Source organism: Diceros bicornis, chromosome 7 (genome assembly GCF_020826845.1).
Source record: "Diceros bicornis minor isolate mBicDic1 chromosome 7, mDicBic1.mat.cur, whole genome shotgun sequence".
Lineage (NCBI taxonomy): Eukaryota > Metazoa > Chordata > Mammalia > Perissodactyla > Rhinocerotidae > Diceros > Diceros bicornis.
The window spans coordinates 58,761,631-58,774,602 of NC_080746.1; the positions used below are offsets into that span (position 1 = coordinate 58,761,631).

Sequence of the window (12,972 nt, forward strand, 5' to 3'; positions counted from 1 at the left end):
GTACGACATGGAAGGAAGTCCATGATATATTGTTTCCTGCAAAAAGGTTATAGAATATGTATGTGTAAACATGTTCCCTTTTTGTTTTTGAAAAAAAATCAAATAAAAAACAAAAACAGGCTGTATACAGAAAACTATGTGTGTATGTCTATTTAAATATTATATTATCTGTGTGTGCATAGGAAAAGGCCCTGAAGGGTGCAGTTCTCACCCCCCATACACTGGCAGGCCTGGGTGAGAGGGAGAAGGGGGATGTGGAGGGAGAGAAAACAGAAAGAGGCTTTGGCCTTTGTGATTCATTCACTTTTTTTTTTCACGACAAGCATGCATTACTTTGTAATAAAATAAACAGGAAAAAAAAAGAAGCAAGAGCACTGACTTAGAAACTGTCGGTTCCTATCCTGATCTGAAGCTGGGATGCCTTCTTGGTGCTACTTTGGGCCCTCAGCGTGCCCACCCATGGGCGCAGGAGGCTTGTGCTACCTATCCATTCTCTTTGGGAAGCAGAGACCCTCTGTCCTCCGCCCTTCCTGAGTCGCTCTTCCCTCACCACCTGGGGGGTCTCTGTCCCTGCCCTGGGAGCCGTTGAGGGCTCAGGGAAGAGGGCTCAGTTTGCAGGGAGAAGGGAGGACCTCTGGATCCCCAGGCCCTGCTCTACTCCTGACCCTGGAGTCCTGCTGTGGCCCCTCCAGCTGACCACTCCTGGATCTGCCCTGTTCCAGCCTCAGGTCCCCCATAAAGTGAGGCCCAGACCTCTCAGTCAAGCTCCTTCAGGATTGGCCCCAATCTTTCCACCATGCCCACACTGCAAGCTCTGCCACATTAGACAAAATGTCTTCCACTCTTTACTTCCTAAGAGTTCCTTCCTCCTTTGCTCTTCCCATTCCTGCTGCCACCAACTCCTTTCCCACCTCAAACTCCCATCTTTTCTCTCCCAGTCTCCACTGACTGAAGCCTTATTCTCCTATTCATCCTGCAAGACCCTGTTCACATGTCACCTCTTCCAGGAAGTCTTTCATGTTCCTTCCAGCAAGAAAGGTCCTCTCTCTCTCTCTCTTCTGAGCCTCCATTTCTATATGACTCTGTGCCAAGCACTGGGAGTGGCACAGACTAGGTGTCAATTAATGTTTATTAAACTGTACAGATTAACATTCCCACTTTCCAGGTGAGGAAACTGAGACCCAGAGAGAGACAGTAACATGCCCAGGGTCACCTCCAACATGCAGACTCCTGCCATGATGTCTCTGCTGCTTGTGTCCCTGGGCCTCATGGAAGCACTCCAGGTACGTCTTCCTCCACTGTCTCCATGCCTCAGCGTTGGCTTCTTCTGAGCTCTGCCGGATGCTTCCTTTGGGGCTCACTCAGCCCGAGAGGACAGCCCCAGACCCTGGTCTCTGGGAGCTGGCAGCTGGTAGTTCCCAATCCCCTTCCCCTCCAGGTGTGTTTGGGGCTCTTACTGTCTTTCTCAGTTCAGTGGAGGGGGAAGCTGGATGGCAGGGCTCCCATTCTCCTGGGGCCCATCCTCTCAGTCCTTGCTGCTCCCTCTCCCTCAGGCCCAGAGCCACCCCATCACGCGACGAGATCTCTTCTCTAAAGAAACACCCCTGGACATGGCCCCTGCCTCCTTTGACGACCAGTACACCGGCTGTGCAGCAGCCATGACAGCTGCTCTCCCGGATCTCAACCACACGGAGTTCCAGGCCAACAAAGTGTACGCTGACAGCTGGGTGCTGGCAAGCAGCCAGTGGCAGGAGCGCCAGGCCTGGGGGCCGGAGTGGGGCCTCAGCCCTACCCACCTGCCCCCGCGGCCCCCCGGCTTCCGCGATGAGCACGGGGTGGCCCTCTTGGCCTACACAGCCAACACCCCCCTGCACAAGTTGTTCAACGCAGCCGTGCGTGAGGCGGGCCGCTCCCGGGCCCACTACCTCCACCACTTTCCCTTCAAGACACTCCATTTCCTGCTGACCGAGGCCCTGCAGCTGCTGGGCAGGGGCCAGCGTTCGCCCCAGTGCCACCAGGTGTTCCGAGGGGTGCAAGGCCTGCGCTTCCGGCCAGCAGGGCCCGGGGCCACCGTGAGGCTGGGGGGCTTTGCCTCTGCGTCCCTGCACAACGTTGCAGCCCAGCAGTTTGGTGAGGACACCTTCTTTGGCATCTGGACCTGCCTCGGGGCCCCCATCAAAGGCTACTCCTTCTTCCCGGGGGAGGAGGAGGTGCTGATCCCCCCCTTCGAGACCTTCCAGGTGATCAATGCCAGCAGACCGGCCCAGGGCCCTGCCCGCATCTACCTCCGGGCCCTGGGTAAGCGCAGCACCTACAACTGTGAGTACATCAAAGGTGAGGAGGGCGCGCGCGGTCAGCACCTGTGCAGACGGTGGGCTGCCCTGTCCCGTTTTCAGCGGGTACAGACAGAAATATTAAAAACGAACAGTAGGAGGGGGGCCAGCTGGGTGGCATAGTGCGTTAAGTTTGCGTGCACCGCTTTGGCGCTGGCGGCTCGCTGGTTTGGATCCTGGGCGTGGACCTACGCACCGCTCATCAAGCCATGCTGAGGTGGCGTCCAACCTAGGGCAACTAGAAGGATGTACAACTGTGACACATAACTATCTACTGGGGCTATGGGGAGAAAAAAGGGAAAAAGGAGGAAGATTGGCAACAGATGTTAGCTCAGGGCCAATCTTCCTCAAAAAGAAAAAAAAACAATTAAAAAAAAAAACAAACAGTGAGGAGGACCCAGCCCTCCCCCCCGGCCCCTCCACCCTTCCACTTGGGGGAGGCATAACCTTCGGAGATTGTGCACTTCTTGTCCCTGGAGCTATCTATGCAGAGCTGCCCTCCTGCCTGCTGGGAGGCTGAAGCGAGTTTCCTGACCAAGGTGGTGGGCGGGGGTGGGCGGTCGTTTGGCTATTTGAGGGCCAAACAGACCTGCTCAGGCTTTTCTGTCAGCTGGAAGCTGGAAGGGAATTAATTTCTAGCCACAGTACTGACACCTGGACCGCTGTTGTCAGAAATAAGTAAAAGCCTGAACCTCGGCTTCTGAGAGGAGCGTGTTTATTTGACTGAACGGAAATCCTGTGCCATCATGTGCTCTGGGCGGGTCTGGGGGTGGGGGTGGGGAGACAGCAGTTGGGTGCTGGGCCCCTGAGTTCCAGTTCAGGCTGTGGAAGGTCTTGGATGCTCTTCCTGTCCAACCCCCCCCCAACTGGCCAGAGGAGGAATTGTGAGGTTGGGCCCAGGTTCTTATTCTCGAAGGAGTGGTGGGCTGCTGGTCCTAGCTGAGTGCTGCCCAGGGGCTTGTGAGGCCTGGTTTTCATAGTTAGAGGCAGGCTGTTGGCTGGAACTGTGGACCACATCTAAAGTGGGAGAAGGCCCACTGTGGCTTCAGTTCCCACCTAGGAGAGCACCACAAGCGTGCATGAGTTGACAGAAGATGAAGACATGCAAAGAACATCAACTCGCCCCTCCTTGGCTGGGCAGGCACGGGTGAGGGGGAGGTGGGTGAGGCAGGGAGGCGAAGCTACAGGCTGTGGAGCAGGAAGGGTGCCCAGAACAGGCCCTGGCTTTGAGGATGGGCTCTCTTCTGGCCCCACTGCTCACGGGTCAAGTCAAATCCCCCATAAGGAAGGTCCCACCATAAGGAAGCAGAATTAGGGGGAAATGTACCAGCTTTTCCTAGAGCAAGTCAGGGATGGACCACAGGGCTCTTGGGTCCCTTCCTGTGCTGAGAGCGACTGAGCCTTTGATTCTTTACCATTTCTTCCCCACAGACAAGCAGTGCAAGTCTGGGCCCTGCCGTCTGGATAACTCAGGTAAGGGCTGCAGGCATCCATGTGGCTCCGTTCAGGGATGAGCAGGCTGCCCTGGGGTTGGGCCCCTCACCTGATGTTGCTCTTATAAGGAAAACAATTCCCTTTTAATCAAAAAAAGTAAACCCTCTTAAGCAGACCCCTGTGGGGGTTGCTAACCTCTCCCAGAGCATGTATACATGTGTATGGGGTGGTGGTCGGGCGAGCTGACACACCTGTCCCCCAGTCTGGGGCTGCCCCTCCCTCACGGGAGGCGGCTGATCAGGCCCCAGAGAGACCCAGGTTGCACTGAGGTGACGAGGGAAGGGCAGTTTCCACACAGTCTTCCCTGGGGCCTTCTCCTCCTTCACCTGCAGAACCTCTGTCTCTGTTACTGCCCTCAGGGCTCCCTCAGACCACCTTCCAAGGTCAAGGCCGGCTCCACCCTAACTCTCTCTCTGACCAATCATTTCCTTTCTGAGCCTCAGTTTCTCTATCTGTATAATAAGCATATTGGACTAGATGGGCCCCAGGTCCCTTTTGGCTGTGACTCTTCTCTTCCCTTGAACACCTGCTGTGCCAGGGCCTACCTGGGCCACCACTTCTCTAGGTGGGAACAGGCCATTCCCAGGGAAGAAACCACAGCCACCCTTCCCCCATGGGCTCTGTGAACAGTGGGCAGGAAGGAGCCCCAGCCTCCACTTTGTTCCCACATTCTCCATAACACAGTACCACTCAGAGTTCCAGGCACACCATGCCTTGGAGCCTCATGACCTAATGATGTAGGTCCTGGAATCACCCCTGCTCTGCAGATGAGGGAACTGAGGCACAGACAGGTGAAGTGACCAGCCCTATACACACAGCTAGTGGGGGCACAGCTTGGCCCTAGAGCCAAACTCTGAGCCACCACACCAGGCTGGCTCCCACCCCTCCTCAGACACCATCAGATTTTATCCTTACTACAAAGTCATCTATTGGAAGGAGGTGGAAAAGGCAGTATTACCCTCACTATATAGTAAAGTGAGACCCAGAGACAGAAGTGACTTGCCGAAGGTGACAGAGTGAGTTAGTGGCAGAGTCAGGGCCAGAAGCCAGGTTTCCAGCCTCCAACCTGGCTTCAAGCACTGGAAAAGTTGAAGATTTTCCCCCTGGTCCACCAGCACCTCTCCTACCAGGGTTTGGGCAGAGGAGCAAAGATCAGCATCACTAGAGCCCATTCAGATGTCTGCCCCATGTTTCATCCCGCCCTGCAATGCCTCATTCCTGTCAAGAGGAGGCAGGGCGATAGACCTAATGACCTGGGAAGGGGACCTGGGGCTCTCCTGGTCTCTTCATCTCTGCTGACCTTCCTCTCTGAAGTCTTGCTCTTCATCTCTGCTTCCCGTCACATTTTGTGTATCAATCTTTCCAGCTCACTCTGCTCATTTCTCTTCATCTTGTTTCTTTGGGTACCTCACTTCACCCCTACATCTCTCTCTCTGCCTGTTTTCCCTGCAGCCATGGGTCAGGGCCCCCTTTCTACAGTCTGGTCCCTTCTGCTGCTGCTCTGGTTCCTTGTGGTGGGGGCCTTTCCAGAGAGTCCAGGCCTCCTCTGATCCATCAGACACTGAACAGCCCTTCTGCTGTCTCTGCCCAACGTGAGGATGTTGGCCTCGTGTGTGCTTTAAGTGTAGCCAAGATCTGCGGTAACTCCATCTGCAGTGAACTCTGGGACCTTCTCTGGCAGCTGCCAGGCCTGCTGATGGAGAAACAGGAGAATTTGGGGACTGAGCCTTATCCAGGGCTCTAGGAGTGACATGTCGAACAGAGGTAGGGGACTCCAGGACAGGCGACAACTCACTTGGAGATAGAAGATTAAACTAGTTTGGAGGGGGTGACTGGGGAGGAAAACACGTGGCCGTGGTACTTGCTGGTGTTACCCACATGCCTCACATGCACCTGGAAAGCTCCTATTCGCCCCTCCAGGAAGCCTTCTCTGACCTCTCCCACCCTGCTGTGTTAGGGTCCCTGCCTCTGTGCTCCCAAAGGTCCCACAGGTCTCTATACCTCGTGTCCATGTCTGTCTCCCACGTCAGACTGTGAGCTTCCTGAGGGCAGGGACTGGGTCTGAGGCACAGAGGTGGTATTGGGAAACATGTGAAAGTCAGAAAGGAACAAAGACCTCATAAATGGTTGGTACCTGCACTGCCCCTACCGTGGACACATCCGAGCTCTCCGAATGTCAGTGTGTGGAAACGGGGTGGACTGCATCTAATCCCAGAGGACGGAGAGCAGCAGAGAGAGCGTTAGGTCCTCTGCCAGGGTCTCAGCCGAAACCCAGTCATTTTCTTCTCAGCAAAGATGTAATTTCTGCTCTGATCCATGAGTGCTAAGTTTCCTGTCTCTGGAGAGACAAAGCTGGATCCCCAACTTCCCCCACCACGGGCCCCAAGGGTAAGACGGGACATGGAGCAGGTGCTGGGCACACACTTACTTTATTATGAGTGGGGGCTTTGGGCCAAATCCCTGTGCGGCCTCCTGCCCTGGAACTAGACTGTGAATCCCAAATCCCCAGTCCCTTCCCTGAGCCCCTCAGCAGGGACAGGCAAGACCAAGTGCCTGTACCAGCAGCCAATGAGGAAGGAAGAGCAGAGGAAGTGTGGCAGTTCTGTTTCTCACATAACCTGCACTCTCCCCACTGAAAGCTCTAACACGCAGCGCCCAAGTACAATTCTATGCCTCCAGGACTGCGCTTTGATCTTGACCCTCCTTAGAGTTCCTCCTCTTTAGGAATTAGGGGAGGGCAGGCTCTGGATTTCCCGCAGAGCTTAGGGGACGTGGACAAGTGCTCCCTCATGGTCTGTGAACTCAGCAGTGCTGATCCTGAAGAGAGGGTGTCCCAGGCTCTTAGGTGCAATGCGGAGAGACTGGGTGGCCTATCTGAGGGCCAACAACCCCCTGGCCTTTCCATTCCCGTTTGGAGGTGCCGGGGCTGCAGCAGACCCCTGGGACTCACAGGGCCTGCACCAGCACCAGGAGGCTCATGACCAGGGCCATGGAGAAGAAGATGCCCAGGAAGAAGCAGTCCATCACACGGGCCAGGCGCTTCCAGTCCTCATGGCGGCGCTGGGCAGCCCGGTGGCTACGGAAGGTGTTGGCAATGGTGGCTACATGGTGCAGTAGGGCTTCCTGACGGCACAGACACCGCGGCTCATGGCAAGGGCTTGCTGGGGGGCCAGCCCCTCCCTCAGGAGGCTGGGGGCTGGGAGGTGACTCGGGTGGCCTAGACTTCCCACAAGGCTCCCCTCGTTCTCGCACACACAGGCCCCGTGCCAGGCGTCCCAGCAGGAGGGCCCGAGCCCAGGCTGGCACTGGGTGGGCACTGGGACCACAGTAATGCAGATTCATGATGAGGATGGTGAGCGCTGTGGAGAAGGTGACCATGGTCATAGTGGCCATGTAGTACTTCCCTGCAAGAGAGAGACTGAGCTGGGGCCCAAAACAAGAACTTAGGGGGCCTGAGCTCCACAGCGGCCTCGACAAAAAGAGGAACAAGCTCACCCACTATGAAGCTCTCAGGACCCTACAAGCCAAACAGATTGAAGCAGGAAGGAGGTAAGGGCCAAGGTCTCCCCATCCGGAATTCTTACAAGTGGGCTCTCAGAAGCTACCTGCTCCCTAATTGTTCCCCTCACTTCTAGAGGCTGCATTCACCTACAGTCCTTGAAAGTCACACTCTCAAGCAGCAAAGGGGCGACCTGGGGCAAGTTACTGATCCCTTCCGTCCCACTGGGCTCACAATGGAACCTACCTCCTAGGTTTGCGGTGATGCTTCCCTGAGTTAATAAACATCAAGTGCTTAGGAGAGCGCCTGGCACTCAGAGAGCACTCAATACATTCTGCCTGTTATTAGACATTGGGGACTTCGACCTTCCTCCCTCAAGTCCTAGAGAAAAGCCCTACTCCTTCTTCCGCCCCTACTAGGGGGTGGGGAGGGTTCTCCCTGGAAGGGGCCTACTCCTTTCCCCTCAATCTCAGAATGAGGCATGCTCCCAGGACGCGTCCCCCTCACACGCTGAAGCGGGGACCACTCTGCTGACCCGCTCCCCGCCCCTGCACTGGTGGAGACCCACGTGTCAGCAGGGGGAGCCAGGGCCTGTCTCCGGGAGGGGACTGGCTCTCCCCCGCCCCCACCCGGCGCGTCCCGGGCGCGACCCCGCGCGCTCGCTGGCTCACCGATAAGTGGCACGCTCTCGGCCGGCGGCATGCTCTCGGCGAGGAGCAGCTGGAAGACGGTGAGCGCCAGCAGCACGGTGACGCCGAGCGACACCTTCTCGCCCGAGTCGGCAGGCAGGTGGAAGGCGAGCGGCGCGAGCAACGAGATGAGCACGCAGGGCAGCAGCAGGTTGCACACGTAGGCGGCGGCGCGGCGGCGCAGCAGCAGCGTGAAGGTCACGTCCGGGTAGGGCTCAGAGCAGCAGCCGTAGGTGAGCACGCGCCGCCGCGCTGGCATGCCCAGCACGCGCCACTCCACGTTTTCCACGAAGTCGGCCAGGCTGGCGGCGGCGCCGCGCGGGCGCACGTCCAGCTGGTGCCCGCTGTGCGTCCACGAGCCGAACGTCAGGCTGCAGCGCTGCGCGTCGAACGGGAAGGCCGACACGTCCACGCGGCACGAGCTGCGTGTGATGGCCGGCGCGTCCCAGCGCACGGCGCCGTCGTGCCGCAGGACTACGTTGGTACTGGCCGAGGCTGGCGGCTGGGCGTCCGCCCTGCGGACAGGCGGATGGGGCTCCCTGAGGCCGCGGGCCCAGGAGCAGACCCCGGGCCACGGAGGCCGGGGCAGGCCCCTGGAGGGGCTCTGTGACTGCAGGGGCCCCACGGCCACAAAGCTGCGAGGTGGGGGTCGGGGGGAGCGACACGGAGGGCGGAGTGAGCCTACAGAGCGCCCTCTGTGTCTTTGGAGGCCTAGAAGGGGCGACGCCTGAAGGACTCAGAAAGGACACAGATCTAGCCCAGGGCAGCGTAAACAGTCCTTTGCAAAAGTTGGCACGGGTCGGCACACTGACTCCTGTTGGGTGACTTGTGCAAAGCTCATAGAGGGGCCCCGGGGGAAAATATACAGAGCCATGTGTTGTCTGGGAAACTGGCTTAGGCGGCGTAAAGGAATGCTCCAGAGAGCTAGGCTCTGGAGGAAATCCCTCGGCAGGCCCTTGGGAAGCCCTAAGAGACTCAGAGCCCGTCAGGAAGGGTACGGTGTACCATAAAGAGGCACTTGTGCCCCAGAACCCTCCCTGCAAGAGTTATAGAACTGGCCCTCAACCGCACAGTGGGTTCCCAGGAGACATTCAGCCTGGGTTGGCTTGGGACAGCCTGAAGTAGGGGTACCAGGGAGGGGCTGTGAGCTCCTGGCAGCTTAGACGGTCCTGGGGGAAAGCTTCCAGAGCAGCATAGCAACCAGGTTAGATGGGGGGCGGGTGCGGGGAGATCAGTGCATACCCAGAGCCGAGGGCAACTCTAGGAATGGGGAGGAGAGGAGAGGGGCCCAGGCAGGCAGTACTTGTTATAGAGCACGATGTCTGGCCTCCACACGAGACTGCTGGGGATGCGGATGGCATCCAGGCCACCATAGGCATCGGGATCCCATCGTAGGTAGGTATCTGTCCACTCCTGACGGATCCACAGGTACAGGGTCAGCACCTGGTTCCGCTCATCCTGGTGGGGGGCAGGAGTGGGCACAGATGTGGACACATGGCAGGAGTGGGCACAGAGCTCTGGTCAGTACCGAAACCCGACTTGCCCACAGAGTTCAGTTCTCACCCAGGCCTGACCTATGTGACCTTGGCAGGTTCTTCTCTTCTCTGGGCCTCAGTTTCCTCAGCAGTTACATGGGTGATCATCCCTGCTAGGCAGCGATTCAAGTGTGCAAAGTGTCAGGCACACTGTGGGCACCTAACAGTTAGTGTCCAACAGCTAGTAGCTGTTATTATTGTCGTTAATATTAACATTTACCTTAAAGAGTTTGGAGAATAATCCCAGCCTCTCACCCCCCTGCCCCATTCCTGGTCACTGTCACAGGCACACTCGGCAGTTGTACAACCACTGCAACGCACCATGTCGATGATCTGGGACAGCGTCACCTCCAGGGTCACGTTCAGAGCCTGGTCTGTGTCTGCCACAGGTCTCAGGGCACTTGTGTAGTTGGTGAAGAGGTCCCGGAGCAGCTTGTAAGCCAGCCTGCCCTCAGCTCCCAAGCACCCTGGGGGACAGTAAGAAGGGTTATCCATCTGAGACTCAAGTCCGGGGCCTCTGCCCACACCCTCCACCCCCACAGGACTGGGGCCCCATCATGCTTCACTATCTCAAAGCTGTCTGACTGGTCCTCCTGATGTCTGCCCTCTGTCCCTCTAGCTGCAGCTCTGGTTCCTCCCTGGCCTGCCCCCAGGGATGAATGAGGGGAAGAGTGTGGAGTGAATTGGTACTATCTTCTGGAGCAAGGCCGACAGGTTTCCTCCCCACCCTTCCCTTCCCAAAGACCTGGATTCTGCCTATCTTGCCACAAATGCCAGAGGGGCCCAAATAGGCCAGAAATGCCCCAGCTCTCACTCATTCATTCTGAACCCCATGCTCCACCGCCCCAGTATCTCAAACCTGTCTCCACTTCTCCAGCTGCGCTGCAGTTGATTCCTACAAAGCTTCTGACAGGATAGGCCATTCCTTCTGAAAACACTCTCTTCCCTAGGCTTTTGTGACACACCACATTGTCCTCAAGTCCCTGACTTAAGTATTGCTCCCCAGAATCTTGTCCTAGGCGCTCTTTCTTCAGTCGAGATTTTTCTCCTGAGCTCCAGACCCATATATACAATCTACTCCTGAATGTCCTATGGGCACCTTAAGCTCTGTAGATCCAAAATATGAACTAATTTCCTCCCCCCATGCTCTGAAACCTGCTCCTTGTTCTGTGTTCCCCATCTCAGCAAACAGAACCCCCCAGTGACCTCAGCCAGAAATTTGGGAATTATCTCTCCCTTCTCCTGCCCCGTCCCCTGCAATCCAACCAATGCCCAAATCCTGTCAGTCATACTGCTGCACATCTCTTGAATGTTTAAATGCCTCTCCAGGGGCCGGCCCGGTGGCGCAAGCAGTTAAGTGCGCACGCTCCGCTCTGGCGGCCCGGGGTTCGCCGGTTTGGATCCCGGGCGCGCACCGACGCACCACTTGGCAAGCCATGCTGTGGTGGTGTCCCACATAAAGTGGAAGAAGATGGGCACGGATGTTAGCCCAGGGCCAGTGTTCCTCAGCAAAATAAGAGGAGGATTGGCAGATGTTAGCTCAGCGCTGATCTTCCTCACCAAATAAATAAATAAATGCCTCTCCAGCTCAGGCCTCATCCTGCCCGTCGTGGACCACAGCAGCAGCAGCAGCCTCCTCTCTGCTCCCCCTGCCTCGGGCTCAGCCTCTCTCACCATCCTCCACAGTTCTGAGAGATCAAGCTTTTAAACACACAAATCCGACCACACCAGTGGCTGCTTAAAACCATTCAATGGCTCTCCATTGCCTGCTGGATAAAGCCCAAACAGCCTGGCATTCAAGGCCCCTCATGATCTTATCCTCCTACTCCCCCCCCCCCCACCGGCTTTTCCAGCCCTATCTCTGGGAGCTCCCCCCTCACTGTTCCCACCCCAGCCAGGCAACTCTCCTCTCATCCTCTTCAACACCCACTCCTCCACACCCCCCAGATAGAGAGCTTGTTCCCAGCACAGGTGCTGAAGAGAGAAATGAAGGGAGAGCATGTGGAAAGAGATTTGGGGGGCACAGGAACAGCTTCAAAGCTGGAGAGGCCAGGCGTGGTTTACTGAGCTTCCTACCTGGAAGGAGTGGGAGCAGGAGCAGAAGTCCCAGGCTGGAGACAGAGAAGCCGAGGCTGAGGCGGGGGCTCCGGGGCCCCATGGCCCTGGCACAATAAGAGATGGGGCAGGTCTCTGGGTGTGAACCTCCTGGACCCACCTCGGGGAGCCTCAGGCGCTACTGGCAAGGATGGTGTGGACAATACCTGGAAGTCAGAAGTAATACTAAGAACTCTGCTGGGTCCAACTACACTCCGGGGAGCTCTGCGGCCCTTCCAGTTATCTGACCTCCTATTGGTACCTGCCCTGGAATTTAGGATTTGGTCCTTGGCATCTGCTGTTTCTCCATCTCTGCTGGTACTTGCCTCTTCTGGCCACTGCCTCTGCCCTTTTCTCTGCCCCCCACCTCCTTCACGTCTCACTCAGCCTCTCCATCTCTGTTTCCTTCTATCTCTTCCTCTGTAACTCTTTTTGGTTTCTCTTTGCTTCCCTGACTCTGATCTTCCTCTTTCCACTCTCTCTTCTTTTCATCACTTCTATTTCAGCCCCCTGGCTTCCTCCTTCCATTCCCCATACCTGGGCTCTGGATGAGCCTGGTGCATTCTTGGCAGGACAGGGGCAGGGACTCCATCAGCCCTGAGTCCTCTGAGGCACAGGACAGCAGGCCCCTCCTCTTTGTCCTTTTCATTAACTTAATTACAAGGTTGGGACATCTGTGCCCAAGGGAACAGAGTAACTGAAACTGACACCTCAGGCCACCGGGACCTGAATTATTTAAATTCTGTAAGGTGGCACCCAGGCTCAGCTCAGGCCCAGGTATGGAGGGTTTGGAGGGTGCAGAGATGCTGGGGTCAGGATCTGCAGGAGACTGGGGCTTAAGGGGGTGAGGGGCCAGGGCCTGTAGACGGTAACCGTCCTCCCAGCTCTGCCACCATTGCTGAATTCTGGAGGCTCCCTTTAGACCTTCAGCTCTGCCCCCAGTGAGGGACTGAAAGGCTAGGCACTTTGTGCCAAGCAAGCTCTCCCCTCCTGGTGGGAGTGGTGCTGAGCCTCAGGCTGCTCCAGGTGGCCCCCACAAAGCAGGAGATGCAGCTTACATCCTCTCCTCTGACTCCACACAGCCATCCCAATCCGAGCCCCAGTGTTCTCTCCATGCCCAAACACCAGGGGCGATGTTGGGTAGCAGGGAAAACAGAGGTGCTTTTTTTCCTTTCTTTTTTTTTGTGAGGAAGATTGGCCCTGAGCTAACATCTGTGCCAATCTTCCTCTTTTTTTTGCTTGAGGAAGATTTGCCCTGAGCTAACATCTGTGCCAGTCTTCCTCTATCTGGTATGTGGGTCACCACCACAGCATGGCTGACAAGTGGT

General features: G+C 56.8%; 2 protein-coding genes across 4 annotated transcripts; one reads left to right on the top strand and one right to left on the bottom strand.

Moving 5' to 3' along the window:
* Positions 1 to 1,169: 1,169 nt before the first annotated feature.
* On the top strand, positions 1,170 to 5,380 carry ART1 (ADP-ribosyltransferase 1). Of its 3 annotated transcripts, XM_058545727.1 has the most exons (4): positions 1,170 to 1,283; positions 1,554 to 2,334; positions 3,765 to 3,806; positions 5,280 to 5,380. In XM_058545727.1, exons 1-4 carry the CDS (start codon positions 1,200 to 1,202, stop codon positions 5,375 to 5,377), a joined length of 1,005 nt encoding a protein of 334 aa, XP_058401710.1. In that variant the 5' UTR covers positions 1,170 to 1,199; the 3' UTR covers positions 5,378 to 5,380. The 3 variants fall into 3 exon arrangements, 1 of the variants encoding a protein (XP_058401710.1); XR_009220805.1 differs by lacking the exons at positions 1,170 to 1,283; positions 1,554 to 2,334 and adding an exon at positions 3,135 to 3,222 and having other exon boundaries at positions 5,280 to 5,301; XR_009220804.1 differs by lacking the exons at positions 1,170 to 1,283; positions 1,554 to 2,334; positions 5,280 to 5,380 and adding an exon at positions 3,135 to 3,222 and having other exon boundaries at positions 3,765 to 3,882.
* A 955-nt stretch (positions 5,381 to 6,335) lies between these two features.
* Positions 6,336 to 11,708, bottom strand: CHRNA10 (cholinergic receptor nicotinic alpha 10 subunit). The gene is made up of 5 exons (XM_058546225.1): positions 11,627 to 11,708; positions 9,872 to 10,017; positions 9,319 to 9,473; positions 7,998 to 8,530; positions 6,336 to 7,231 (listed from the first exon to the last, which is right to left on the bottom strand). The coding sequence occupies exons 1-5, from the start codon at positions 11,706 to 11,708 to the stop codon at positions 6,774 to 6,776; spliced, it is 1,374 nt and encodes a 457-aa protein (XP_058402208.1). The 3' UTR covers positions 6,336 to 6,773.
* Positions 11,709 to 12,972: the final 1,264 nt, after the last annotated feature.

Bases quoted from the DNA above. Each gene is read 5' to 3' on its own strand.
- ART1 (XM_058545727.1), top strand. From the start codon at position 1,200: ATGCCCAGGGTCACCTCCAACATGCAGACTCCTGCCATGATGTCTCTG. The intron at 2,335-3,764 runs GTGAGGAGGGCG...TCTTCCCCACAG, and splicing joins CAACTGTGAGTACATCAAAG to ACAAGCAGTGCAAGTCTGGG. The intron at 3,807-5,279 runs GTAAGGGCTGCA...TTTTCCCTGCAG, and splicing joins CTGCCGTCTGGATAACTCAG to CCATGGGTCAGGGCCCCCTT.
- CHRNA10 (XM_058546225.1), bottom strand. From the start codon at position 11,708: ATGGGGCCCCGGAGCCCCCGCCTCAGCCTCGGCTTCTCTGTCTCCAGC. The intron at 9,474-9,871 runs GTGCGTTGCAGT...GCCCCCCACCAG, and splicing joins TGTCCCAGATCATCGACATG to GATGAGCGGAACCAGGTGCT. The intron at 7,232-7,997 runs GTGAGCCAGCGA...TCTCTCTTGCAG, and splicing joins CGAGAGCGTGCCACTTATCG to GGAAGTACTACATGGCCACT.